General features: G+C 50.9%; 1 protein-coding gene across 4 annotated transcripts in view; it reads left to right on the forward strand.

Annotated features, from left to right (window-relative positions):
• Positions 1-27,955, forward strand: part of LIG1 (DNA ligase 1) — a 38,431-nt gene that overhangs the window by 529 nt on the left and 9,947 nt on the right. Inside the window, exons 2-19 of one of the 4 annotated variants that reach the window (XM_055310808.1) lie at positions 5,593-5,663; positions 7,200-7,289; positions 7,961-8,096; positions 10,041-10,164; positions 12,923-13,018; positions 14,817-14,921; positions 15,808-15,924; positions 16,094-16,169; positions 17,505-17,585; positions 17,790-17,846; positions 20,630-20,802; positions 21,202-21,368; positions 21,774-21,850; positions 22,575-22,666; positions 22,842-22,941; positions 23,910-23,995; positions 24,730-24,845; positions 25,873-25,968. In XM_055310808.1, the coding sequence (XP_055166783.1) occupies positions 5,647-5,663; positions 7,200-7,289; positions 7,961-8,096; positions 10,041-10,164; positions 12,923-13,018; positions 14,817-14,921; positions 15,808-15,924; positions 16,094-16,169; positions 17,505-17,585; positions 17,790-17,846; positions 20,630-20,802; positions 21,202-21,368; positions 21,774-21,850; positions 22,575-22,666; positions 22,842-22,941; positions 23,910-23,995; positions 24,730-24,845; positions 25,873-25,968 (1,806 nt within the window). In that variant the 5' untranslated portion in view covers positions 5,593-5,646. The remainder of the gene's footprint in view (positions 1-5,592; positions 5,664-7,199; positions 7,290-7,960; positions 8,097-10,040; positions 10,165-12,922; positions 13,019-14,816; positions 14,922-15,807; positions 15,925-16,093; positions 16,170-17,504; positions 17,586-17,789; positions 17,847-20,629; positions 20,803-21,201; positions 21,369-21,773; positions 21,851-22,574; positions 22,667-22,841; positions 22,942-23,909; positions 23,996-24,729; positions 24,846-25,872; positions 25,969-27,955) is intronic. The other 3 variants (XM_055310810.1, XM_055310809.1, XM_055310811.1) reach the window with 3 other exon arrangements.

Raw genomic sequence — 27,955 nt, forward strand, 5'->3', positions numbered from 1 at the left:
CCCAAGGGGAGGCTAGACGGGGGCCCGAGTCTGTAGGACCCGACAGGGTTTGAGGAGAGGCCTGGGGGGCGGGGCCACCACGGGGGGCGTGGTCACGGAAGCCGGGGGGGGGCATGGGGAGAAAGACGTGGTGGGCGGGGCTACCGGGAAGGGGGTTGGGGGAGATGTGTGTTAGTGGGCGGGGCCAGGTGCTGGGGGGCGGGGCCAGAGGAGAGGTTCAGAGTAGGGTCGGCTTTAGACGGTGTTGGGGAAGGATCCCGCTGGACGGAGGTGGGTCAGAGAGAAGTCAGTGGTCTTGTCCAGGTCTAGGTCAAAGCCTTAGGAAAGGTCGGGACCTTTCTGTATGAGAGTTCTGGCTTTGTGGGTCCCTGATGAGGGGGCAGAGCGGAGGTAGGGTTGGACACACAGCCGGGAAGCCGAGGCCTGGGGAGGGAGGGGGTCCTGGAGAGAGTAACCCAAAGGTCTAGGTTTATTATTGCCCTAAAGGGTGGAGGGAGGGCCAGAGGAGCTTGGGGAGCCGAGAGAGAAGGTTATTGATGTCCTTAGGTGAGGGGAAGGCTGGTAAGGCAAGGCAGGGCGGGGTGCTCTTGGCTCAGAGAAGAGATGAGCATTTGGAAAGAGGGGGTTGGCATCTGAAAGCGGAGGGGAATCACTGAGGAGAGACAGCAGGAAATGGGATTAAGGACGCATCACTTCTTTGGCCTCCATCTCCTTGTCGTCCGATTAGGTCTAATAGGTCTCTGACCTATTAGCCTGAGGGAGGCATGAGGCAAAGGCCCGTGGAGTCTAAGTAAGACCTCCTAAATTTCATCTTACTTTAGAATTCGCTGGGAGCTTGCTGGGCCTGTAGCTTGCGCCCCCTCTATTCCCAGAGTTTCTGATTCAGGAGGTCTGGGAGTGGGCTGGAATAATCCCAGGTGGTTCTTAGAACTGGCGCTCTGTGTTTCTGGTATCCACCATTGGCGGGCTGTGTGGCCTTGAAGGAATCACTTTCTTTCTCCTGTTTCAACTTCCTCTTTGTCTTTTGGGGGATGCTGAGCTGTTCTGAGCTTCAGAGGATGAGAGAGAGTAGCATGTTTAGGGGAATGGGTCTAAAATACTTTGCAAGGTGGAAGGTGGTGAGGGGAACAGACAGGTCAGGAAATGTGAACTTTAATTAACGAGAAGAAAAAGACTTGAGCCTTTTGGCTGGTCATCCTCAAACTGACTTTTTTATATCATGCTTCCTGTCACGTGGCCTGCAGTTTTGAAAGATCCTGCTTATGAACCCTAAATTCTTTAGTAATGATGTTTTTGTTACTCCGGCTTTTTAAAAAGATTTATTTATTTGAGAGGGAGGAGGGGCAGAGGGAAAGAGAGAGAGTCCCAAGCAGGGTCCATGCTCAGTGTGGAGCTGACATGGGTCTCAATCTCACAATCCTGAGATCATGACCTGAGCTGAAACCCAACTCAAGTTGGATTGGGAGCTCAACTGACTGCCTGTTACCCAGATTTTTAAATAAAGACATGCAGATGGGCCAGTGCATTCAGTACCTGGCACAATTTTAGATCCTGTGGCCATATCACTAAACAAAATGGACAAAATCCTTACCTTTCTGGAACTCAACATTTTAGCCCTGCACTGCTTAATAGAGTAGCAGCCAGCCACATATAGAGATTTAAACTCATTAGAAACAGATGAAAACCTCAGCTCCTCAGTAGCACTAGCTGCCTTCAAATGCTTGCACATATAGGTAGAGTGATCTTTTTTGGACTCTGCAGGTATAAAATGTCCCTATCATGTAGCAAATTGTGTTAGAAGCACTACTCCAGAGAGTGGGACAAATTCTAATTTATAAGGTCCAGTTGTGCTAACTGCTGGGAAGGAAAGGAGTGAGGGGTTAGTACAGCAGGCTAGGGGTGGCGGTAGCCAGACCGGCGCTTGCTTGCTCACTGGTAGCAGTGGGATGCTGAGAGGCGGTTGACTGGGTGGTGTTTGGGAGGCAATGCCTGCTAGTGGGATTCATAAGTTTGGGGTGTGAGAAAAGAGGTGAATCAACAATGTAAGGGTTGGTTTTTGTTTTTGTTTTTGAAGATTTTATTTATTCATGAGAGACACAGAGAGGGAGAGAGGCAGAGACACAGGCAGAGGGAGAAGCAGGCTCTATGCTGGGAGCCTGACGTAGGACTTGATCCCAGGTCTCCAGGATCAGACCCTGGGCTGAAGGTGGCACTAAACCACTGAACCACCCAGGCTGCCCCCCCCCTTTTTTTAATTAAAATTTACATATAGTGAGTTTATTCTTTATGGTGTTTAAGTCTGTCGATGATGAAATGTGTAGAATTATGTAAAGATCACCACAATCAAGATACTGTACAAAAAGCAATTCTTGTGCTCCATTGTATAGGCAACCCCCCCTCAACCATTGGTCCTTCTCCCTCCCTGCAGTGTATCCCTGCATTCCTTTTTATTGCCATGTGAGTGTAAACAAGCTTTATTTAGTACATCCTACAGTGGGCTACAGTTCAACAAACAAAAGCATATGATGTGCCATATTTTGTTCATCCATTCCCTGTGGAAGAACATTAGGATTGTTTTCGGTGACTGTAAGTAGATCTGCTGCTGTAAACATTCGATTACAGGGTTTTGTGTGAACATAGGAGTTCTCTGGGTAAATAATTTGGAGTAGGGTTGCTGGGTCATATGGGAAGCATATTTGCTTCACCATTTGAGGAGCTGCCAGGCTTCTCCAAAAGTGACTGTACCATGTTGAATTCCCACCAGAAATTCCCACTGTTCTACATCCTCATTAGCACTTGATATTGTCAGGTGTTTTGTTGTATTTTTAACGGTTAAATACGCATGTAGTAGACTCTAGGGTTTCTGACTTCAGGTTTTCTGACTGAAAAGCTACCAACGCAGAGATAGGAGAAGGAATGTGTGGGTATATGTCCCCTGGAGTTTGGTTTTGGGCCCATTGAGTTGGAGAGGTTGGTTGGACATCTAGATGCCAGTGCAGAAAACCAGAATGTGCCCCTTGAATTTAGAGACTAATAATAGCTGTAGTTAGACATTTTGGGGTTCTGATCATAGAGTACGTTGAAGCCCTCTGAGTCCTTGTTAACAAGACAGAGAGGAGGCCTAAGGACTGGGCCTGGGGCACTGCAACAGAAAGCTAGTTGCCATCTAAGTTAGTCTTCTGTTGCTACTGTACCAAATTACCCCCTTTGCCACTTAAAAGTTCTGTGATTCTTTGTGTGTGTCTTGTCATTGGCGAGATGGGGATAAAAATTGAAAATATTTGATCGGGTTGTTGGGAGGTTTTGGGTAACATGATTGTTTTACACTGGTTATCTCAACCACCCCAAGTTCTAAGGACCACCCACCACCCCTTCAATCCCAATACAGGGGGACTCCTGCCATTCTCAACCTCAAGAATAGGTAGCCGTTAAAGATAGGGACTTTGGAGCCGGACTCTGATCCTGGCTTTCAACCCATTAGGCTGTGTGGCCTTGAGCAAATTACTTGACCTCTCTGCTCCCTTTGCTTCATTTATAAAATCAGGATAATAACGAATTGTAATAGATCTTGTATGAATTAATTCATATAAAGCACTTGGAAAAAAAATAAATAAAGCACTTGGAATGGTGCCCGGTCCCTAGTAAGCTCCCCAGTTAATAAAGTTGATTTTTTCTTTTTAACAGAAAAAATATTAAGGGGAAAAAACTCAGGTTTTACATAGATACAGTTGAAATTTCAAAAGGATGGAGAATGTCTAAAGTTTGGGAGATAATTTTTGGAGAAGATGGGAATGAACAGGCACAGCCCCATGGCTCCAGAGCTCCCAGTCTGATTGGAAAGATGAGCTGTGATATAATCAGGAGAACAGAGGGTCAACACGATATGTGTGACAAGAGAAGTACCAGTTAGCCAGCACAGGAGGTCAGGAGATGGAGGGTCTCTTATTAGCAGGTGCCCCAGGGAGGCATCTGGACATTCATCCAGTTCTCAGAGTTGGGCATAGGAGGGACTGGCTGCTGGAAGGAGGGGAGGGCATTCCTCAGAGGGACCCTGGAGGAAGGGGATAGGAGGCGGATAATAAAATCTGAACAGTTATGTGGGGCCTTTATTTACTGGTGTTTTTTTTTTTAACTGAATAGGTAATAAATATGCAGATCTAAAATAAAATCAGGATAGAAGGATGCAGTGACAGGCCTGGTTCACATTTCTACTCCCAGTCACCTTGAGAGCCCCCCGGCCGCTTCTATTGGCTTCTTGATTATCCTTCCAGAGTTTCTATTTGGCAAACAAAAGCAGGCCTAAAGAATAGATGTGTTCCTATTTTCTCCTGTCTTACGGAATCAGTAGCACATTACGTACACTGTTCTCTGTCCTTTTTATGTACTATCACTGTTTAAAATGTTACTGAAGGTACCTAGAACATCTTTCTATATTAGTACATGAGAGTGTCTTCATACTTTTTTTCTTTTACTTTTTATTTTGAAAAAATTGTATAGCCTTACGGGAAGTTGTAAAAATAGCTCATCTGTCTCCCTGTAATGGTGACATCTTATATAACCATGGTCCAGTATCAAAACCAGGAAGTTGGCGTTGGACAGTACCATGAACTAGACCACAGAGCTGGTTTGGCTGTGTGTGTGCACATGTATGCCTGTGCTCATGTGTGCACATATGTACAGTGTAAACCCTTGTAAGGATCGATGTAACCACCACCACGGTCAGAATATGGAACTCACTGTGCTGCCCCTATATAGCTGCCCCCCACCCACCTTTTGTCCATAAGCTCTGACAACCCCTGATCTCTATCCTAGGTTTTGTCATTTGTTACGTAAATGAAATCATACAGTACATAACTTTCTGGAATCGATGTTCTCTGCGGGATGTTTTGCCCCTCGTTTCTGTTAACAATGTACCTTAAAAACTGCTCAGCAGCTGATTCATGTGCACCAGTGGGTATTATTTAATGGGCTGCCATGTTTCAGGGTCATTTTAGGATATGATATAATCACCTAAAAACAGTTTTCTACTGATTTTTTTAAGGCTTTTTTTTTTTTTTTTTTTTTTTTACTTAGCACGAGCAGGGAGGAGGGGCAGAGGGAAAGGGAGAAGCAGACTCCCCACCAAGCAGACAGCCCAACATGGGATTGATCCCAGAACCCTGGGATCATGACCTGAGCTGAAGGCAGATGCTTAACCGACTGAGCCACCCAGGTGGCCCCATTTTTTGCTGATCTTGAAACTTAATTCCTCCCCCAAAACCCCTAACAAAACTGAAAAAAAAATCCAAACAAACAGAAACAAAAATAAACAACCAAATCTGTAGGTTTCAGTCTCCTTTATGTTAAATGAAAAGCAGCCTGGCTCCACACGATCAAGGAGGCATCTCATCTTGGTCTGACTTGGAACTTTTTTTCACTAATAAATCTCACCAGCAAATCAGTTTGTCTATAAAAACAAGATTTTCTTATCAGTGGGGAAACTCATGTTTCTGATTTTGTGGGTTTTTTTTTTTTTTCTTAAAGAAGGAGGGTTACATGTTTTGGTCTCTGCACAACTGGTAGCCCCACCAAGGATCTGGATTTCTGTTTCAGGAACAGCTGGCTGGAGAAGAGGAGGAGAAGGAGGAGGGAGCATTCTGATCCATCATGCAGCGGAGTATCATGTAAGGATGCTCATCCTATACTCTGAATTCTCTGCTTATCTTTCTATTCCTTCGCTTTTTCCTGGAAGAACACAGGTTAGCCTCCAAATTGGAGTTTCCCAGCGAGCAGGACAGAATATGAGATGTGGGATCTGGGGACGGGTAGCTTGTTAACCAGAATTTTTTAGCTGCGGGGTTCAGAAACACCGACTCCGCAGCATCAGGGGTTTGTAGTCGGTGGTTTGGCCCCCCCAGGGAACAGCTGGCAGTGTCCAGAGACATTTTTAGTTGTCATCCCTGGGGACGGGGGGGTTTGTTTTTAGCATCTACTGGATAGGAGACGGCATGGTAGCTGTTTAACACCTATAGTGCACAGGACAGCCCCCCACAATGAAGAACGGTCTGGACATCCATGATGTCCAGGGTGGGAAACCCTGTCATAATGCAAGCTGGCTTCAGGAAAATGAGATGGGGAATTGCGTGGCCTGTGTAGTTGAAGCCTTCCGAATTAATGGCCTCAGGCTTAGTTGGATTCAGTTGCCAGAACTCGTTCACTGGAAGTTGAGGGGATGTCCCAGTAGGAAACTGGTGAGGCTGCTCCTGAAAGAAGGGGATGGATTCTAGGTTGACCCAGACCTGGATAGCATCACAGGCTGCATTTCTCTCACATGAAGACGAGTCTGGGCATCGTGGGTCCTGGGTGGATAGCACCTCTGACAGCTTTCTGCCTGTGGCTTGTCTTGGCTTAGCTTGATCAGTTGATTGCTGACCGTAAATTAGGCGTCAACTTTGGAATGGGTTTAGATGTACAGAAGAGTTGCTCAGGTGGTAGAAACCATTTCCACATACCTCATTCCACAAAGGCACCCAGTTTCCACCGTTGACATCTTGTGGCCTGTTGGTCCCAGTAAGGGACCAGCGTTGGTACATTATTGGTACCTACACTCCACCCTTTATTTCGATCTCATTGGTGTATCTACTAATGCCCTTCTCTATTCCAGGATCTGGTTCAGAGTATCATGTTGCATTTAGTTGTCATGCCTCCTCGGTTCCCTCTGGTGTCACTTCAGGTGACAGTTTCTCAGACTTTGTCATGATACATGTAGACGGTCCCTCAATTTGTCTGATGTTGTTCTCATAACTAGGCTGGGGTCATGGGCAGCGAAGTAAGGTAAACTCTTGTCACCTCATAGTTGGGGTAAACAATGTGCCTGGGACATCGCTGGTGATGCTGACTGTACTCACTTGGTCAGGAGAGTGTGGGCAAGGCCTCTCCACCATCACGTTTTCAATGTCCCTCCTCACTACTCACTTCTCTGGAAGCCAGCTATTCAGTCCAGCCAGTCCAGGTGGACAAAGGAGGCCTTGCTTTATTTATCTTTTCCAGAGCACTTCATACCTCCCAATGTCTTATATTTAGTTACTTAACATTTGCCTCTTAGGGAGTGTCAGCCCCTTGGGGGTGGGGACTTGGTATGTTTATCTCCACCAAAAATGCTTAGTTGATTCTTTATGTTGTTATCATTCCCATTTTCCCCTCCTTCTGTGTTCCTCCAGGTCATTTTTCTACCCCAAGAAGGAGGGCAAAATGAAAAAGCCAGAGAAGGAGACCTCTAACAGCATCAGAGAGACAGAGCCACCTCCAAAGTACGTAACGGGGCTAGGTGAATTTGTTCCTTTGTAAGTCAGGGCTCTCTTGGCTGTGAGTGTTTCGGACCCAGCTCAGAACGTCTGGGGGTTCTAAAGGGAATTTTTTGACTTCAATAACTGGGAAGTCCAAAGGTGGGTCCTGCTTCAGGCACAGCTGGATTCAGGGCCTCAGTGTTGTCCAAGCAGGTTGGTAAGTCCCAAGTTCCAGGAGTGATACTGGGCAAGCAGTCAGGAGCAAGTCATATGCTTGACCATACCTCTTCCATCCTATTGGTGAGAACCCCTCACATAGCTGCAGGGAGGCTGAGAATGATAGTCTGTAGCTGAGAGCCCGTGGCCTAGCTAAATCTCAGGGGCTTGTATGACTGAAAAAGAGAGGATGTCCAAATGGATGTCAGAGGCCATTCTCTGCTCTCAGTCGGAACTCCCATCTGCTCCTTAGCATTGCTTGTCCATCACAAAGAAGGTGCACATACAGGAGGCCTCCAGAAATGTGAATGCAGTGGATAGATGGATGATTAAAACTATATGCCAAGGAGGCGCCTAGAAAAAGCTCATGGAATGCTTGAAAGAAAAGGAAGGGAATGGAACATAGTGAAGGAGCTGGAGCATTTGGGAAAGGATTCCCTCTCTGCCTGCTGGAACACCCCCATTTTCCCACCTTCCAGGGTGGCACTGAAGGAGCGGAATGGAGAGGTGCCTGAAAGCGATTCTCCAGTGAAGAGGCCAGGGCGGAAGGTGGCCCGGGTCCTGGGCAGTGAAGGGGAGGAGGAGGACGAAGCCCTCACGCCATCCAAAGGCCAGGTAGGTCCCCACCAGTCTATCTATTCATTATTTCTGGAAGAAGCCGTAATTCCCATTAGCCTCTTGTCACCTGCTCAGGAGTGCTCATGCTCCAGGAGGTGGAGGAGTTTAGCAGCTGTTCCCTGGAGCAAATGGACAGTCTGCTGTACACGGTTCCATCTCTGTCCTGTGCCCAGGGCAGGCTCCTTGCCTCGTGCTTCGGCCACCTCACCTATAACCTGCAGCTCTTGAGAGCACCTACTTCATGGGGTAGCTGTGAACAGGAAAGGACTCAGTTCGTGTATGGGTCTAAGAATAACACATCATCCAAATTACAGGCTCAAAGATGCATGCAGTTTCTCCTATTGTCAGAAGGCTTTCCGTCTTTTCCAGAGACATTGGCTTCCTTCCTCCTTCCTTCCCCTGTTAAAAGTCACCGAATAGGCAGCCAATTGGTGACCTTAATTCCATCTGCAGCCTTAATTGCCCTTTGCCACATACCTGAATATATTCACAGGTTCCAGGGACTGGGAGGGGCCACTTTAGGAGCTTGGACTTTGCACTCTGGCTGCTAGGGATCTGTGGAATGGTTGCGAGCAGGAGAGGGACAGGGGTAGCTTTGGGTCCCAGGCAGCCTTCACAACATCCTTGTGGGGCCTGTGTCTATCAGGATCCAAATAGAGAAAAACCGCAAGAGTGATTTGAACAGAGAGAGTTTAATACAAAGAATTATCAACTAGGTATGCAGTTTTCAACTGGGTCACTACAGGGGTGAAAAGAGTAGGGAAAAAAAAAAAAGAGAGAGTAGGGTGCAGCCACCATCCCTGGAGCTGTGGAGCTGATAGACCTTCAGATGCTGGCTGGTGGGGGCCAGGGTCTCTGAGCTTACAGGTGGTGCCCTGAGCACCTGGTCAGATCTGTGAAGCAGGGGCCCTGGGTAAGGGTGCTGGCATCCACGGGGCATCACATCACAGGCCCTGTGAGTGTTATTGGAAATGCAGTAAATTGAATCCGGCTGGAGTAGGCCTCTCTGGTGTCCTGTTAGGGCATTGCCTGACAGAGCCTTCTGTCGGAGTGGGAAAGGGGTTTTTGGAGTCCCAGCATCATGAGGGAGAGTGGACGGGGTAGCCTTGGAGCTGAAGGGCAATCACTTAATAAGTGGCAGAAGGCCTAGTAGGGTGAGTTAGGGATTGAAACCCAGATACAAATAACGGGCTTACACAAGGTAGGAATTTCTCCCTCTAATGAGCGCGAAAAGTCCAGGATTAGTATGTCAGTTTCTCAGGCTGTTTCTGTACTATTGCTTTTATCCCTAGATGCCCTTGTCCAAGTGAATATCCATATTCAGCCAGTGAGAAGAGCAAGACACTCACGGGAAGTGTACATCATTTTCCCTTATTGCGCTGCGTAGTAGTGAGGCTCCTGGCCACACTTAGTTAGCTTCAAAGAATGCCAGGAAGTGTAGTTCTCAGGTTTCTGGGCACACCTAGCTATAGGGGAGGCTGGGATTTGTGGTTTCTTTTTCTTTTTTTTTTTTTTTCTTTTTAAGATTTTATTCATTCATGAGAGACACAGAGAGAGGCAGTGACATAAGCAGGGGGAGAAGCAGGCTCCCTGTGGGGAGCCCGATGGGGGATTTGATCCCAGAACCCCAGGATCACGATGTGAGCCACAGGCAGACGCTCAACCACTGAGCCACCCCGGAAATGTGGTTTCCAGTTGGGCCATTGTATGCCTAGCTAAAAATCAAAGGTTATGTTACCTTAGAAACAGAGAGTTGTTATTGTCATCCATGATAAGGAGAGTTTGGCGCCATGAAACCCCACAGGAGGGTAAGGCCCAGGTAAGAGAGGAGAAGGCCTAAATGGACAAAGAATTCACTACCCCTAACTATTTGGAAAACGACAAGGAGGTGGCCACTTCTTCCTCCCCTCACTCTAAAATTTCTCTTTTCTTGCTTTCCAGAAACCTGCCCCAGGCTCTCCACAAGTCTCCCCTCCCAGCCCTGTCACATATCCCGAGAGCAGCCCTTCCCTCTCCAGTACCTCTCCTGTGGACATCTCAGCAGGGATCCCAAAGCGGCGCACAGGTGAGGACACACAGGCCCCTGCCCTTTCCCTTACCTGTCTTTGTCCGCAGGAGGATTTGTGCACCAGGCGGCCATCCTTGTGACAGCTCTGATCTTAGCATTGTGGTTTAGAGCATGGGTTCACCATCTACTGGCTGTGTGACCTTGAGTAAATGACTTACCTTCTCTGAGCTTTGATTGCTTCATCTGTACAACAGAGACAACAATAATTACAGCATTTATCATACAGAGATTAAGAGCAAATAGGAAGAAAGTGCTTGGAACTCAGCCCAGCCCAGAGTGAGTGCTCAGGAAACACTGGTCATTGGAACCGTGGGTACATGCCTCAAGGAGACAGTGCAACTCACTGTGGGAGCACAGTGAAGAGAGAGACTTGTAGAAGAGAGATTCACCCAGCTGAGCCCATGAAGGACAAGGAATAGTGAGCAGGGAAGAGGGTTAATGGCAGAAGGAAGTAGGCATTGAGAAGGCCCTTCTCAATGATAATGTGCTGGTGTGTAGCTCACAGGGTTGGGACACCAAGCAGGGACACTGGAGATGGTCTGCAGAAAGCTGGCCTGAGGAATGGTACCTCTGTCCCCTGGTAGATCAAGAAGGTTTTGTTTGGGGTGAGGAGGCACAAGTAAGAAACCTTCACATAATGTTGGGTGACAGAGATGGCAGATGGGGACCAAGGGACTGAATTTTCAGTGTTAACATCATTTTCGTTAAATTTAAGAGTAAAAGCTGGTGCCAGATTGAGTTACAGAAGATTTTCAGGCACGTTTAGAATAACTTGAGTGTGTAACTCTTCTTCAACTGTAAATTCTGTGAAATCCAAACACAGATCTACTATTTCTGATGAAAACGTAGCACCCAGTTGTTGAGATGTGCTAAAGTACATCAGACTTTGAAGACTCAACGTGGAAAAGAGAATGTTCATTTTTTTTTAATATTGAAAACACAACATGTTAGAGTTAGTATATTTGGATATATTGGGTTACATAAACTGTATTATTAAAATGAAGTTCATATGGGTTATTTTTCCTTTTTTGAATTAACTACTGGAAAGTTTAAGACCATGTATGTGGCTCACTATATATTTCCATCAAGCAGCACTGATGGTATAAGAGCTAGCACACCTGGGGATGCCTGGCCGGCTCAGTTGGAAGAGTTTATAACTCTTGATCTCAGGGTCATGAGTTCGAGCCCCATTTTAGGTAGGGAGATGACTTAAAAATAAGATCTTGAAAAAAAACTCAGCACAGCTGAAATTAATAGACTGCATGTTAATTACACTTACATAAAAAATTTCAAAAATTCTTTAAAAAAAAAAAAAAAAGAAAAAGAGTAGCAGTGGTCATAGGGCTCAGAACTATTGGAGCTTAGACCTGAGCCAAGACGGAGTGAATAACCCCCAGCTGAGTCTTAGAAGATGAAGTAGTGTTGACTGGGCTGAGGGGGAGCAGCCTTTCCTGCTGTAGCCATGAGTGCCCTGCAGAGCCGCAGTGGAGGAACAGCGTGATACTTGGGATCGCATGCACTGGCGTGTTTCTGGAGGATCAAATGCAATTTGGGGAGCAGGGCGAGTTTGAGGACGGTGTGCAGTGAGAGGAGAGTGGGGGTGGCTCCCGCAGGGCCCCTGGCATGCTAGGCCAGGACCCTGGATTTTGTCCTAGGAGTGCTGGGGTGCCACAGGAGGGCTGCGGGAGGTGGGGGTGTCATGAAATAGCTTAGTAGCCCAAGGCATGCTGGAAACTCAGGGCTGACCTTCAGATTGACCCTTAGGGTGGGCCAGGGAGGATGGAATTCTTTTTAGAGGATAGGACATCTGAACTTTTTCCTAGTGGACCACCGAACAGCAAGTGTGAGGGCCCAGAGGTCTGTTTAGGAACTGCAGGAGTTCCAGGTAATGGAGAATGAAGGATTATGTGGCATGGGAAGAGTTAGAAGGTCAACTGGAGAGAGATGGGGGTAACATGGCAGCAGATATCAGAAGGCTTGCTTCTGGAATGGGGGTGAGGAAATGTGGATGGCTTTGTGAGCAATTAGGGCATTGCCAGCCACAGCTGGTAGTGTAGATCCGTCTGCAACCGTGCAAAGGAGCCACCAGGTCCAGGAGGCCAAGGAGAAGGTGACTAGAGACAATTAAAAGGCAGGTGCCTCTCGGTTCCTCACCATGCCTGGGCATCTTGCTTAGAGTCCTCTAGAAGCCATTTCTGAAGCTCTGAAACAATAGTTCAAGAAGTGAGGCATTTCTTTGGGAAGTGCAGAGAACACGGACAGTGAGTGATTCAGGGAAGGAGACATAGCAGAAGATGGAGCAGTTCAGAGCGGCTCTGCATTTATGTACCATTTCTCATCAATCATGAACAAGGGCCTGTTCTCGGAGCCTGTTGCTCCCCTGATGTTCGGTGGCCCCGGAAGAGCCACCCAGGATACACACTGATGGCAAATCCTAGGGGTACAGATGTGGCCCCAAGGGCAGCTACTACGTCAGCTCTGGGTACTGGGCCAAGCGCATCATAGCATCACTAGCTCTCGCAGATTGTTTCCATTCTGCACACACAGGAGAGGGAGGCACAGAGAGATTCAGTAACCTCCTCAGGTTCACACAGCCAGGAAGCAGCAGAGCTTGAAGGATGAGACCTCCTGGGGCGGAAGGGGAGGGTCCCGGAGCCTTCTCAGGGGCCCCCATTACCAATGGGCCTGAGCTCCCTGGACCGGGGGCAGGCGGTCCCACAAAGTCAGCCACACTGAGAGCCCTTTGCCTCCTCAGCTCGGAAGCAGCTTCCTAAGCGGACAATACAGGATGTCCTGGAAGAGCAGAGCAAGGATGAGGACAGAGAGGCCAAGAAGAAGAAGGAGGAAGAAGGTAAGGCACCAGAAGGAAGGAGGGAGGGAGTGCACAGTGCACGTGGCGGGGAATCTGGAGGGGTGGGGCCTCTCCCAGAGGCCAGACTGTTAGGATCTCCGATCTCCATGTCCCTGAATCTAGGTGTGGCCATCAGAACCCTGTACACCAACAGGCATTTGTTACAAGAGCATTTTGAAATGCATTTGTTTGGACCACTATAATTTAGTATTGATTCATAGGCAGTTTCCCATTTTTATTGTTTTTCTATCTGTTTTGATGGAAAATGTTTTCCTCTCCACTTCTTTTTCCTTAGAAATGTTATCGGAAGGCAGAGTTCCCCAACCTATCACAGCATCCTTAGAACGTCTTAGTAAATTGTTGCTGGCTCCCCCCCTCCCTGGGCCACCACCTTAGCAGTTCCATTTATTAAATAGTTATGTCCAGACAACTGTTGATGGTTCACGAACCTGGGTGTTTGAGAAAACAGTGCACATCCATTGAAAGGAAAAGCGCTATTTTTTGTTTCATTTTGAAATACTCATGATTAGCCACTAGCTAGGATGTGTCCTGGCCTCTGCACGATTGCCCAAACATTGCAGTCCCTTGTTTCCCGTTCTCTGTTGGCTGGCATTTGTGCAGTGCGGAGCTTTGTTTTGTTAAGATTTTATTTATTTATTCATGAGAGGCAGAGAGACAGAGGCAGAGAGAGAAGCAGGCTCCATGCTGGGAGCCTGACATGGGACTCGATCCCGGGTCTCCAGGATCACACCCTGGGCTGAAGGCGGCGCTAAACCACTGAGCCATCTGGGCTTCCCCAGTGCGGAGCTTTTTTTTTTTTTTTTTAAGATTTTATTTATTTATTCATAGGGACACAGCTAGAGAGAGAGAGGCAGAGACACAGGCAGAGGGAGAAGCAGGCACCACACAGGGAGCCCGATGTGGGACTCGATCCTGGGTCTCTAGAATCACACCCTGGGCTGCAGGTGGTGCCAAACCGCTGCACCACTGGGGCTGCCCCAGTGCGGGAGCTTTGATCACAGCAACCAGTGAAAGCCCGGCTCTGCAGAAAGGTTAGCATCAGAAATTGCGAGGCCCGTGGTCTGAGGATACTGAAATCTGAAATACCTCAAGCTAGTAGTTCCTGTAGCATCCAGCAGGTGTTACCAGTTTCCCCTGCAACTGGGAACTATCGCGCGGCACCTGTGGGAACCACTGCCAGGATCCGATCCATTGCCGCCTTTGCTACTGTCAGTGTTTGTTGAATAAAAGGTCCTCATTAGGCTCAACTTCCCAAGGGCATATGTGACTTTCTATCAGTGATGTTTAGTCTGTTTGCAATCTTACTGTAAATGGTGCACTTTTTAGCCGGTATCTGCGTCTGGGGCCTTGGAAGGGCGAGTAGCTTCTTGAACCTAAGGCATGTTTTTCTCAGGGTCACTTCCGCAGTTTCATTATTTAATTACTCTAGAGGTGTGATTTTTTTTTTTTCCAGTTTAAAACATTTTTCATTTTACCTCTATAAGTTAATCATGTGCGTTTGGAACTCTTTCCAGTTGCACCTTGCAGTGAATAGTTCTAGAAGTTGATAAGAAGACACTGTCCGTTTCCAGCTGCTCAGGCGAATGAACGTGGGGTTTGGATTCTGTTGGAGACCCCGCTGTGCTTGGGGCTGACCAGGAGCGGGCTTACACCTCCTGGCGCTTTATAGACATGCCTGATTGGCACAGGAGCAAATGAGAGCAGAATGTCTCAGGAGTTGAAATGTATCTGGGGGTCAGAGTGTTTTTTTTCCATCTGACTTTTCTGTCATCTAAAGCAGAGACCCCACCAGAAAGCCTCTCAGAGCCTGAAGTGACCCAAGAGAAGGAGGCAGAAGGGGAGGACCAACCTGTGACATCCCCTGAGCACCGAGAGACCTCCCGTGAGTTTCCAGTCCCCCTGCAGCCCCAACTCTCTGGTTTGGCCTTCCGAGGCCAGTTAATTTTAAATAAGACTCAAGTGTGTTGTTTAAATGTGAATTCTGGGGGCTCCTGGGTGGCTCAGTCAGTTAAGTGTCTGCCTTCAGCTCAGATCATGATCTCATGGTGCTGGGATGGAGCCCCCAGTTGGGCTTCCTGCTCAGTGGAGAGTCTGCTTCCCCCTCTGCCTCTCCTCCTTCTTTGTCCTTCCTCGTTCTCTCTCTTTCAAATAAATAAATGAAATCTTTTTCAAAAAGTGAATTCTAGGGGAATCAGAGGTTTTATTATCATCGTTGCTTTTATGGTTAAAATCCTCCCCTCACCCCTCCCCAGTGCACTTGGGAAAAGAAGAAAGAGCCAGTCATCCTCAAAATATTTGTATCTTTGAGAAATCATAGGCACTAAACGTTACTGAGGGTAGTTATGAAGTAAGGCAGCCCGGCTGAGCTGGGGGGTTTTGAGGTTATAGTTACCCTCACAAGCCCTGCAGCCGGGTGTCTGTGAAACTCCTGTGTGAGAAACAGCACCACAGGTGAGGGGACGTTTTGAGGATGCACATCGTATCTGATTTTCTGCAACTGCAGGAGATGTGGAAACATTTTCTTCTGATCCTGCTGAGATGTCTTTTTTTTTTTTTTTGCCGCTGTCCGTGAAGTCTCCAGGCTCAGACCAAACGCTAGAAAGAATTCTGTTAGTACTGACAAAAAAGCATCAGACCCAAGAGGCTCGTAAAGACAAAGGGCCGAACTGATGGCCTTTTCCATCTATGGCATCAGAACAACCTTGGGTGACAAATGAAGCCTTGGATTGAAAGTTGGCATCACCAACTGATATCTCTTGCTTTGGCAGCAGAGCCCCCGGTGGATAGCACGTTGGAGCCTGCGGTGTCTGGGAAGCAGGAGGCTCAGAAGGAGGACTCAGCTAAGCTGCCCACCAGAGCCCCCAAGACGGTCAGCAGCTTCTTTGGTGAGTGTCTCCCACCCCTGAGCTGCCAGCGCGATCCAAGGGGGCAGGTGAGCCTTTCTCCAGAGCGTGCCCCACCCCATGGAGGGTCTGACCCCTGACTCCTGGCCCCATGATTGGGTGGTGGGGGCTCTCAGGAGGAGGGCATACAGGTTCCTGACTTCATTCCCAGCCCCGCGGAAACCGGCAACCAAGAAAGAAGGGAAAGAAGAGGACCCTGGCACTCCAAGGCAGGAGGAGACCAAGGGGTGAGTCTGTATCAGCTGTCAAGTAGAGAGGACCGAGCATTAAGAGGAGGCGTGCAGGAAGTCCAGATTCTCTTGGTTGGATTCCTCTAACCACGAGACCAGTGATCACTAGAAATTTTTAACTTTAACCATTGGTGATTATGATTGATTATTCTAATGACGTGTTTTGGGGATTTTTTTTTTCTTTAAGGTTGTGTTTTATTTATTCATGAGAGACACAGAGAGAGAGGCAGAGACACAGGCAGAGGGAGAAGCAGGCTCCCTGTGGGGAACCTGATGTGGGACTCCATCCCAGGACCCCAGGATCACGCTGCTACACGTCTTTCTTCACCGTCCCGACAACGCGGGGTGGTAGGGACTCTGGGTGGCTCCGTCGAACAGATGAGGAATGAAAACTCATTCAGAGAGAGGAAGCTGCTTTCTCGGGGTGACAGCTGCTCAGGGATGTGAACTCAGATGAATCTGACTGCAGGGTCTGGGCTGCGGTGGTGGCTCCAGCAGGGTCAGTGTGAGGCATTTCTGGAGGCATTTATGGTGGGGAGGTTTAGAATGCCGTCTCTGAAGCCATGCTGCTAACTAGCTGTGTGGCTGAGTGGGAGCTACTCAGGCACTTACCCGGGAAACAGGGTTAGAAGAGTCCCTAGTGTAGCTGATTACTAACAGGTGGGTGCTGTGAACACAGTGCCTGGCACTTGAAACATCTAGGGACCACACCCTTCTGCCATTCCTACTGGTTCCATCCAGAGAGAATAAGGTTGGGTGGGAGGCCCAAAGGGATCCCTTGCCTCTTAGAATGGCCCCAAAGGATTGCCTTGGTGGCTCAGTTGTTGAGCATCTGCCTTTGGCTCAGGTCGTGATCCCGGGGTCCTGGGATTGAGTCCCACATTGGGCTCCCCATAGGGAGCCTGCTTCTCCCTCTGCCTATGTCTCTGCCTCTCTCTGTGTGTCTCTACCTCAGGGCCTTTGCACTTGCTGTTCTCCCTGCCTGGAGTGTTCTTCTCTATGATACGCATTCTGCTCGCTCCTCACGTTATTCTGCCCAATGTCTCCTTCCCCATCCTTTCCTCAGAAGTAGCACCTTCCATCCTGCCTTCCTCTACTTGGTTTTATTTTGTTTTTGGAAATAGTTTTTAATATCAAAATGATTTGTTTCTGTGTTTTTTGGGTCCCCCCCCCCGACTTCCCAGCTAGAATGTGAGCTCTAGGCTCACAGACTTAGTTTTCATTCATTTCTGTGCCCTCATGCCTAGAGCTTGGCTAGGTGCTCAGAAAACATTAATTGGAGGAACGGCTTCTCTTTGACTCAGGTGTCTAATCTCCCTGTTGCCTCTACAGACCCCTGGACCCTCCCAGCTACAATCCTGCCAAGAACAACTACCATCCCATTGATGATGCATGCTGGAAGCCAGGCCAGAAGTGAGGCTTCCCCGCCCCCAACTACCCCTCCTCTATTCCCTGTCCTCGGGTGTGTCTCACCAGAGGCCTCCACTGGAGGAAGCTGTCAGATCTCTTACGTCCACATTCTGGGGACACAGTGTTGAAGGTGTGGGGACTCAGGTGGACCTACAGATGGATGACGTGGGCTGTACACACTGCCCCATGTCTCTCTTCCTTCCCCAGGGTCCCTTACCTGGCTGTGGCCCGGACATTTGAGAAGATTGAGGAAGTTTCTGCTCGGTAATTGGGCAGGCCCACCTGGGCAGGTGGGGGTGGGGTGGGGTAGTGGCTTGTGCTCCTGCTCGGTCCCTTCCCGTCTGTTCTTTCCCCTTTGCCCTCCGGGCTGCATCCCCGGCCCCTGGGGTGGCTGCAGGGCCTCTTGGGTCCCAAGCTGCAGAGACCCACACCATGCTTCAGTCTCTCTATGGGTCAAAACGAGCCAAGAGGGTGAGCCCAGATTCCTGGGGTGGGAAAACTGCCTTCTCCCGATAGCAGGAACTTAATCTCCCCTCAATGGTGAGAAGTGACCACAACCTCGCCAATTTTCTCACTCTTAGTGTAAGGATGTCCGGGTCAGGTTACAGCGAGAACCCCACTCCCAGTGAATGCTGGCCAGGCTGCTGGCACTCAGGGCTGCTGGGATCTGGCCTCCCCTCCCGCCTGGCCCCAGCAATCATCCCCCGTGTGTTCAGCCAGTGCTGGGGGGCACCCACTTCATTCCACCTCATCCCGCGGCCCGCCTGCAGCATCACCATTGTTTCCAGAAGATCGCTCCCTGTGGGTTGAAGTAGGTCTCAGTCCTTTTAACTATTCCGTAGGATTCCTTCATTTTTGTCCATCACACATCGTTTTTTTTTTTACCTCTCAGACGTGAAAGAAACCTCCTCTGGGGCATAAACCCCAAGATGTAATCCAGAGGGCCCAGGAAGGGCCCAGAGTGCCAGGCCTACGGGCCGCAGCAGCAGGAGGGCTGGATTAGCCAAAGCCCAGCCCAGGGGACAGTGGGTGCAGACAGGTCTGGGAGTAGGCCCAGTTCTGCTGCTTTCCTGGCTGTGTGATTGTTGGCAGGTGGCCTGACCTCTCTGAGCTTTGATCTCGTTACTAGTAAAGTGAAGATCATCCGTCTCCAGCTTGCTCTGAGAGCTGTGGGAGAAAGAGTAGCATAGGCATTCAGTGTCCAGAGATGCTGTCAGAAATCACTGCATTCAGGAGAACCGCAGGCGACTGTCCAAACCCCAACCCACAGTTGGACGGTTCTCTATTTTTTTTTTTTTTTGCTTTATTTGAAATAGTTTTAAACTTAGAGGAAAATTGCAGAAATAGCACAGCGAGTCCCCATGTGCCCTTGGCCAGCTGTCTCTAGTGTTAACATCTCCTGCCAGCACAGGATAGTTGCTGTGACCAGGACGTTAACGTCAGTGCACGCTATTGAGTGACACATACAGACTTTGTGTTTTTGCCGGTTGCCCCCTTGGCGTTGTCTTTGCTGGCCAGGGCCCGACCCAGACCCTAACCCCTACCCTTGGCACGGAGTCACCCTGTCTCCTCATCTCCTTCATCCTGATTGGTTTCTCTTAGTCGGCCTTTCTCACTGTGTGGCAGTTTTGAAGAGTCCCGTGATGTCGTAGAAGGTCTCAGTTTAGGTTTGTCTGATACTTCCTCAAGAATTGTTTCAGGTGACCCGTCCCCTGTCAGGAGGGATGCTGTGTCACTGCGTCCCACTGGGGCCGGGGCGGGGGGGGGGGACACCTGCCACTGCCATTGGACTCCTAGTTAAATGGCTTCAGGGCATCTACCGGGCGCCTCCGCCATACATTTGCTGTCTTCCCCTTCGCAATTAGCAGGCGTCTCATGGGGCTCCACTCCGAGCCTGTGCAGGGATTGTATTACATGCCACTGACTTTAGCATCCCCAGGAGTGTCCTCAGGCTGCCAGAACAAATATCCAGCCATAGGCTTGGTGACTAGAAACACAGAAATGCATCCTCTCACCTTTCAGGAGGCCAGAGGTCCGAAGTCAAGGGGTGGGCAGGGCTAGTTCCTCCTGGAGCCTCCCGGGAAAACCTGACCTGTGCCTTCCCCGGCTGATGGTGGCTGCAGGCAGTCCTTGGCCTATGGCCACGTCATTCCAGTCTCTGCCTCAGTTCCACATGGTCTTTTTGTCTGGGTGTCTTTTTCTGTGTTTTATAAGGGTACTTTTACTAGATTGAGGGCCCACCCCACCCTGGATGGCCTCATCTTGCTCCTTACCTCAGTTACACCTGCTAAGACCCTCTTTCCAAATAAGGCCCCATTCTGAGGTTCCAGGCAACCTCAGTTTTGGGGGCATGCTGTTTGTCAGCCTGTCTGCCCCTGTGGTGCTTTGTGTTTCTCTCTCTCTCTCTCTCTCTCTCTCTCTCACCCTCTCACCTCTTCCATGCCTTAATTGAGCTTCTTCTGTAAGAGAGACTTAGCTTCTCTTTCTAGTGAGGCCTTGACAGCAAACGCAGACGTTTGCACAGATCCTCTGAGCCACGCAGAATCGCAGAATCGTGGTTTACTTTGCGAGCTAGCACAGCGTGGTGATGGGGAGTGTGGGCCCTTGAGCAGACGGCCTCTGCTCACGTCTCAGCCTGATTCTCACTGGTTGTGACCTTGGGCGAGTTATGTGATCTCTCTGGGCCTCAGTTGCTTCCTCTGTAAAGTGAGAGTGATATCACTATCTCCTGGGGGAGCCATGAGCGTTCAGGAAGAGGAAACACACAAAGCAGAGCGCTCAGATGCGGTACCCCCCCTTCCCCCCACCACAGCATCTAGAACATGCTCCACGTGCAGCAGTTGTTGTTCTGTGGATGGTCATCCGTAAGCGTGGAGCAGGCTCACTGTCCCACCAGCAGCCTGTGTTTGTGCCTACAGCTCAGGCCTCCACCTGGGCCTGGACTTGAGCTCCCCTTCTCCTTTCTTGAGACCCTTTCCACCTGCCCCCACCTTTGACCCCGGAAATGCCAGGAAGTCACACCCCTGTCCCCCCACCCCCACCCCCAGGCTCCGGATGGTGGAGACGCTGAGCAACTTGCTGCGCTCTGTGGTGGCCCTGTCACCTCCGGACCTCCTCCCTATCCTCTACCTCAGCCTCAACCGTCTTGGGCCGCCCCAGCAGGGTCTGGAACTTGGTGTCGGTGATGGTGTTCTCCTCAAGGCGGTGGCCCAGGCCACAGGTAAGCAGGGGGTGTGGTGGCAGCTCCTGCGTGAGGAGGCTCTGAGGGAGAAAGTACAGAGGTGGAGAGGATGTGAGAGATGGCAGAGGGGCACTGAAGGTGGGAGCATGGGTGCTGGTTCAGGTGAGGGAGGCCTGTGCCTTGGGTGGGAGGAGGGGCTGGGGAGATAGGCGTGCGGAGGGAGCAGGACCAGGGAGCTGGGACTGAGGGTCGGGGCCCAGAGAGGCCAAAGAGCCTGGAGGGCAAGGGGAGATGGCGGGGAGACCACAAGTGGGGCCTCTGGGGCTTGGTGTTCATGGTGGGAGGCTGGGTGGGTCCTGGGCTGGGTGTGGACAGAGTGAGCTTGAGACAGACATGGCCCCATGCGTCCCCCTCACCACTGGTTCCCTCCACCCCAAGGGCGGCAGCTGGACTCTGTTAAGGCTGAGGCAGCTGAGAAGGGTGACGTGGGGCTGGTGGCCGAAAACAGCCGCAGTACCCAGAGGCTCATGCTGCCCCCACCTGCTCTCACCGCTGCCGGGGTCTTCGCCAAGTTCCGAGACATTGCCCGGCTTGCTGGCAGTGCCGTGAGTGGGGCACAATGGCACCCCTGCGCCCCAAACCTCCTGCCCTCCCTGCCCTTCCCCTTGGGGACCTGGAGCCATGCATGTAGCAAGGGGAACTTCTGATCACACTTTTTGGGGTTGGGAGGCTTTAGGCCTGCTGGTGGGGTGCAGAGCTTTCCTTCCTGCTTGCAGGATGGTGCAGGGGCATCTCCTCTTGAGATTCCAGCACCTGCTCTGCTGCTGCCTCATGACAGGACACGGGACAGTAAATACTTGCTGGATAGGGGGAGGGAGGGAGGCAGGCTGGAGCTGGCGGAGAAGTGGGAATGAGCTGACAGCAGGGGCAGGCATTCCAGGGGGCCAGCCCGGAGGAGGTGTGCTCCCCTTCCTTCGCCCCAGGTACCAACTGCTCGACACTCCCTTCAGTCCACAGCCAAGAAGATAGATGTCATCAAAGGCCTCTTCGTCGCCTGCCGCCACTCAGAAGCCCGATTCATTGCCAGGTAGGCGTGGGTCTGGGAGACTGGGAGAGGTGACGGGAGGGAGGGACGGACGGGCAGTGGGATTCCCGCTGGTGCCCTCAGCAGGGGGAATGGGAATACTGGGTCCCTTTCCCAGGCAGCTCGTCTCCTGTGTCCTGCGGCTCGTGGGTAAGAGGTGCCCTGATGGATTAGTGACGTCCACCTTGGCCTCCGTGAGAGCCGAGCGGACGGGAGCCACACAGTTGCCCTGAGGGTGAAAACAGTCATGGGCAGCTCCCACCATGGAGTGTTTCTCGGGCGCCCGGTACTGCGTGTGGTAGCCTGGCGCTGCCAGGCCCCATTACCCTCAGCCAGGTCTCCTGAAGGGGAGATGGCACACTCTCTGGCCCCTCTGGGGAGGCTGTGTCCCGCTGTCCGGTCCACTCCCCTGGCTCGCCCTCTCCGAGCCTCACTGCTTCCCCAGAGGGCAGCTGAGATGAGAAGCAAAGACTTCGCCAGGCACCCACTTCTGCCCCAGGGAAGGCCAGCGGCCATGGCTCTTAGGGCCTGGCCTCAATTTCCTCATCTGTTCAGTGGGGCCATGTGATTCCTCAGGTGTCTTCCAGGCCCAACAGTTGTTCTGGTTTTGAGGAGAGGGTTACAGAGAGTCAAGGTGGGGGAGATGGGAGGAGGTGGGGGCAGAGGGTAGAGGGCAAGATGGAAGGGTGGTGGCAAGCCCGTGCCACCTCTCCTGCTGTCTCCCCAGAGCCCTGAGTGGACGGCTGCGCCTCGGGCTGGCAGAGCAGTCGGTGCTGGCCGCCCTCTCCCAGGCCGTGAGCCTCACGCCCCCAGGCCAAGGTGAGGCCCTGCACTGGAGTTAACCCGCCTGCCCTCTTTTCCTGAAGTCCACGCCCCGGCTCCTCTCCAGGCTCCTTCCCTGGCAGCCTTGTTTCCAACACGCCACCTCTGTGCCCCCGGGGTCACCGAGGGGTCAGGCCCATCCCAAAGCCTCTGCTGGTGGGTCTGGTCCTAGAATTCCCCCTGGCCGTTGTGGATGCTGGGAAGGGCCGGACGGCAGAAGCCCGAAAGACATGGCTGGAGGAGCAAGGCATGATCCTGAAGCAGACGTTCTGGTGAGAACGGGCCATGGGCAGGGTGAATGGACTGGGAGGGGCGGAAGACCCTGAGGGGCAGTGGGCTCAGTGCCGAGGGTTACTGGTGATGTGGGAGGTGCCAGCAGCTGGTAGGCACTAGTGACAGAGCAGGGTGGAAATCCAGACAAGATTAGTGCTGGACACGAGGTGGGGGACAGCAATTATGAAGGTGGGGAACAGCAAAGGATCGGGGACAGTGAGCAGTGAAGAGATGCGGGCCTCAGGTGAGAGCAGCTTGCAGCTCTCCTGGACACCTGGGAGTTCCAGGAGGACCACGCATGCACAAAGGCCCTAAGAGAAGCAGAGCAGGGCTGGTGACTGACCAGAGTGATGGGTCAAGTCATCCATGGGGTGATAGCGAGGGCTGTAGAGAGGACCGTGTGGGGGGACCTGGCCAGCGGCCCACCCAGGGCTGGCCGTAGCAAGGTGGTGACCGCCCAGAGAGAGTGTCAGTGGCGGGAGGGCCCACGAACATTTCTGCCAAGATCCTTGGGGCGCCCACTTGGGCACGTGGCAGGGGAGAACCCTCAGACCCCTGAGCCAGGACATCATCTCCACTCTGCCCACGGGGAGGATCTACAAACTGTTGCTTCCTGACCCACTCCCAGCCAGCTAAGTCAGAATCTCGAGAGGTGAGACCTGGCCTTGGAGAAAGTCCTTTATCTATCCCTGAGTGGTTTAAATGTGTAGGTCAGGTAAAGGGCCACTGGCCTCGTGATGACAGGCAGGGGTGATAGCAGGCCCAGACCAAGAGAGACAGTGGCACTGAGGGGGAGATCGTGACAGAGATAGCCAGACTCTTGGGGGGTGAAGGGGCAGAGGAGTCAGGAGCAGACCTGAGGACAAGGTGACAGTGACAGAGGCACATCTGCAACCAGAGCATAGGGTTTCCAGGCCGCCAGAGTTCTGGAAAGACACCTGCAAGTTTATTCTTGCCCCCACGCCAGCGAGGTGCCCGACCTGGACCGGATCATCCCTGTACTGCTGGAGCATGGCCTGGAGCACCTCCCCGAGCACTGCAGGTTGAGCCCAGGTACAAGCCCCTTAGGGGGGACTCTAGCCGCACCCTGGGCAGGATTGGGTCTGGCCCACAGAGCTGGAGCTCAGCCCTCCTGTAAGCTCCGCTCCCTCCTCCTGGCCTTAGCTTCTTTCATCCTTCTAAGAACCTGCAGATTCCTCCTCTTGCTACCACATTTGGGTTCTGTTCCCTGTGCTGAAACCCATCCCTTTTCTGTTTCAAGTCCCTGTCTATATTAGGTAGGGTGGGGGTGAATGCTGTGATAGAGATACCCCAAAAGGCAGTGTGTCTAGGCAGGCAGAGTCTTCCTCTGACTCATAAGAGTCCAGAGGAAGGCAGGTTATCAGGCAGGATACATGGCTGGGCTCCAGGGACACCCTCCCACACACACACTGGGGGACTCAGGTTCCTCTGTCCTGTTGTTCTATCATCCTGAAGTTTTCACCTTAATGTGCATGACCAGAGGTGGCTTACGTTTCTAGATCACAAGAGAGAGAGGGAGAAGGGTGTGACCAGACTTTGTGCACACCCCTACCCATGCATCTTCATTGTGTGGCCTTACCTAGCTGCAAGGGAGGCTGGGAGCAGGCAAGCTGCCCTCCTGATCCGGGAAGGCATGTTCTCTTCTTACGCAGAAAGGAGAATGGGTCTTGGGGCACAGCTAACTGTCTCTGCCATATTCCCTCTCTGATGTGTTAATGGTGCCTACCTCAGTTTACCCTAATTCTCGCTCCCCCCCCCCCCACCAGGGGTTCCACTGAAACCAATGCTGGCGCACCCCACCCGGGGTGTCAGCGAGGTCCTAAAACGTTTTGAAGAGGCAGCTTTCACCTGCGAGTACAAATACGATGGGCAGAGGGCACAGGTATGAAGGTGGACACATCCCTTCAGCAGAAGAATATGTGCCAGAGAGCAGGGCCCTGGGGTGGGGCAGACCCAAACTCAAAGCACCTCCTGTCATAGACTGCTCGTCTGACCTTATGTATCTGGGTTTAATATCCAACTCCGTTTAACGACAATGTTAACATAGCTCACCTAACTTACCTGAAAGTCAGTTTTATTTGATGAAATTATCGAAATTCCTGACCCAAGGCAGTGGGAGTTCACTTTGCCTGTGCCCTTCTGGTGGGGGTGTTCACTGTAACAGCCATTATGGGAAGCACCTACTTAATCTTCAGTGAGATTATGTAAGCGTGTGTCCCACACCCCGGTGCCAAGGACATCCTTGGTTGGGTCTGTAGGGATGCTCCTTTGTGGCTCTGCCGTCCTGGCAGGGAGTTGGGACTGTTATGTTCATCACCGGGATGGAGGAGCAAGTGTAGTGGATGTCCACCCTTTGGTGGTTTGAAGCAGTTAAAAGCAGGAGATTTAGTGTCATAGAAGGATCTTCAAAATATAACGCTGAGAAAAAATAAAAGAATTTATGGTAGTAACAGCGATTTTAAATATGTATGTTTTCATATATTTTTTAAGTCCTATATGTCATATCCAACACATACTCAACTGTTGGGATGACATACGTGTAAGGTGGCATATTTGTCCATTCTGCTTAAGGGCTGTGACCAGACTATATTAAAATAAATTAACAATAAAATCAGAATGCTTTTTACAGCTTAACATCCAGGTAAATCCGCTTAGAGCGAGACACTTGAGCATCCAAGGTGGTGACGGGGTGGTGGTGAAAGGGAGGATGAGGAAGGTGATGGCAGGGGCTTCCACAGACTGGGGGAGGCGCTGCATGGATGGAGGAGGTGATTTACTCAGGTCTCTGCACCAGTTCCTTCTCCAGACCTTCTGGAATCTTCTGCCGGTGAAAGTGGGGTCAGAAGAAAAAGGAGGGACCAGTGGGGGTGGGCTGGGTTTTGAGTCCCTCTCTGCTCTCTCTGCCGCAGATCCACGTTCTAGAAGGTGGGGAGGTGAAGATCTTCAGCAGGAATCAGGAAGACAATACCGGAAAGTACCCAGACATCATCAGCCGCATCCCCAAGGTAGGTGTCTGCTTCCCCTGGTGGGGGGTGGGTAGGGGAGGCTGCAGTTATGGGGCAGAGAACTGCGGCCTGTCCAGGCCAGCTGGGCACAGCACGGTTGTCAGAAGGAGATTGGAGTGCATTTGGCTGCAGATAATGTAACACCCATCTCCCAGAGGCTTGAGCAGATGCCCTTTTTTTTTTCTCAAGGGAATCTGGGTAGGTAGGCTAGCCTGGCTCAGCTGTACACCCAAGTTCTCCAGAAGCCATTTATTTCTGTCTCTGTCCTCTGTTGTCCTTGGCTGGTCGGCTTTTCATCCCAACACTTGTCCCCTGATCATCCCCAGATAGGTGCCACCATTCAGATGGAAAGACGGTTAAGGGGGTTCTGACTTCCTACCGTCCAGGTACCTCCCACCACCCCGGGCCGACTCTGGTTTGGGGTCACCGTTCAGCCTTGGGCCCCGTGGCGCAGCAAAGGCTGAAAAAGCCAGAATGTCACACTGACAAGGAGAGGCAGTGGGGACGTAGGTGCAGGGAGCCAGCCTGCAGATCAGCCCTTCCATTGGAATAGGGACGGCTTCTTTGCTCTTGGGCGTCTTGGGCCTGCTCTGGGAGTCCTTGGTCAAACAGCCCTTCTTGCCTGATCCTAGTTAATTAGGAAGTTGGCACTTTCCCAGAGCAGCATTAGCATTAGCTGAGCTTTCCCAGAGCATAGGCATTAGCTGAGCTCTTGTTAGCTGCCAGGTGCTAGTGTTTCCAATCAGTTTTACTAGATGTAATTTCTCTGTAGAGTTCTGATTTTAGTGTACATGGTTTGGTGAGTTTTGGTAAGTTTATATACACTTGTGTAAACATAAAACATTTTGGTGTATCCCCTAAATTGTTCCCTTGTGTCCCATGCCAAGCGGTACCCCCATAAGCTCCCAGAGGCAATGAGCATCGATACACCATTTTGTCTCTACAAGTGGTGTGGCCTATTCCAGGGCTTCTTGTGAGCGGTATCCTACAGTTTGGGGTCTTTTGCCTCTGTCCACTTTTGTTTATTCATTTAGCACTTATTTACTGGGCACCTGCTCTGTGCTGAGCCCTGCACAGGAGGCTGGGGACATAGCATGGACAGGCTACACCCAGCTCAGGCCTGGCAGGGCCAGCAGATCTTCATCAGAACATCCCACTGCTGGCTCTCTAGTTATACAGGGACACGGGGGCTCTGAAGGAAAGACCACCATTCTGTGAGCCTCTGTATCTGTAAGAAATTTGACCTAGGCCCGGTGTCAGCAAGGCAAGCCACCACCACATATTGCCCCAGGATATAGAATGAATGGTGCCACCTAGAATTGTGCAACAGCATTCTTTTGAGGGAAAAGAAGTCCTCCCAATGGAGGTGAAGGATAATGACAGATGTTCTAGAGTGATTAGGAAGTTCAAAGGCTCTGTGGTTGGAGGGGCATAGCCCATCCACAAAAGAGAGGCTAGCGTACTGGGGTGCAGAGTCTGAGGGGACCAGGTGAGGTGAGGGTGGGCCAGGGGCCGACTGAGGAGAGCCCCACAGCTTTGGGAAGCCAGGTATGGCTTTTAGCAGGGATGCACTGATCAGATTTGAGGTTTGCTGAGGGCACCCTAACTGCTGTGAGGAGAGCAGTTTATATGTGGAGGCCATACAGGAATAGAGAGGACTGCTAGGATGATGTGACCTGGGCTGGACTGGGCTCAATGAGGTGGTATTCTGTAGGTGACTTAGAGATTTCAGAGGGGAAGTGGACAAGTTCACGGGGAACTGACAAAGGTCACTGGGTTTCCAGCTTATGGGACCAAGTAGTAAGTCTCAGAAAAGTTCATTTCCCCCCACTTACAGGGAATGAGAAGAGGGTCTGTGTACATATGTGCATCTTTGAATTGACATCAGTTTTTTTGTGAATCTTGAGAAGGAAGAGCTGTAGAAGGAAAAGGACCTGTTTCTCTGGGCCTCATCCCCTACCTCTCAGCAGCCCTGGGTCTCCTTCTT

Source organism: Nyctereutes procyonoides, unplaced genomic scaffold, assembly GCF_905146905.1.
Source record: "Nyctereutes procyonoides isolate TBG_1078 unplaced genomic scaffold, NYPRO_anot_genome, whole genome shotgun sequence".
In the NCBI taxonomy this organism is placed as follows: Eukaryota; Metazoa; Chordata; class Mammalia; order Carnivora; family Canidae; genus Nyctereutes; species Nyctereutes procyonoides.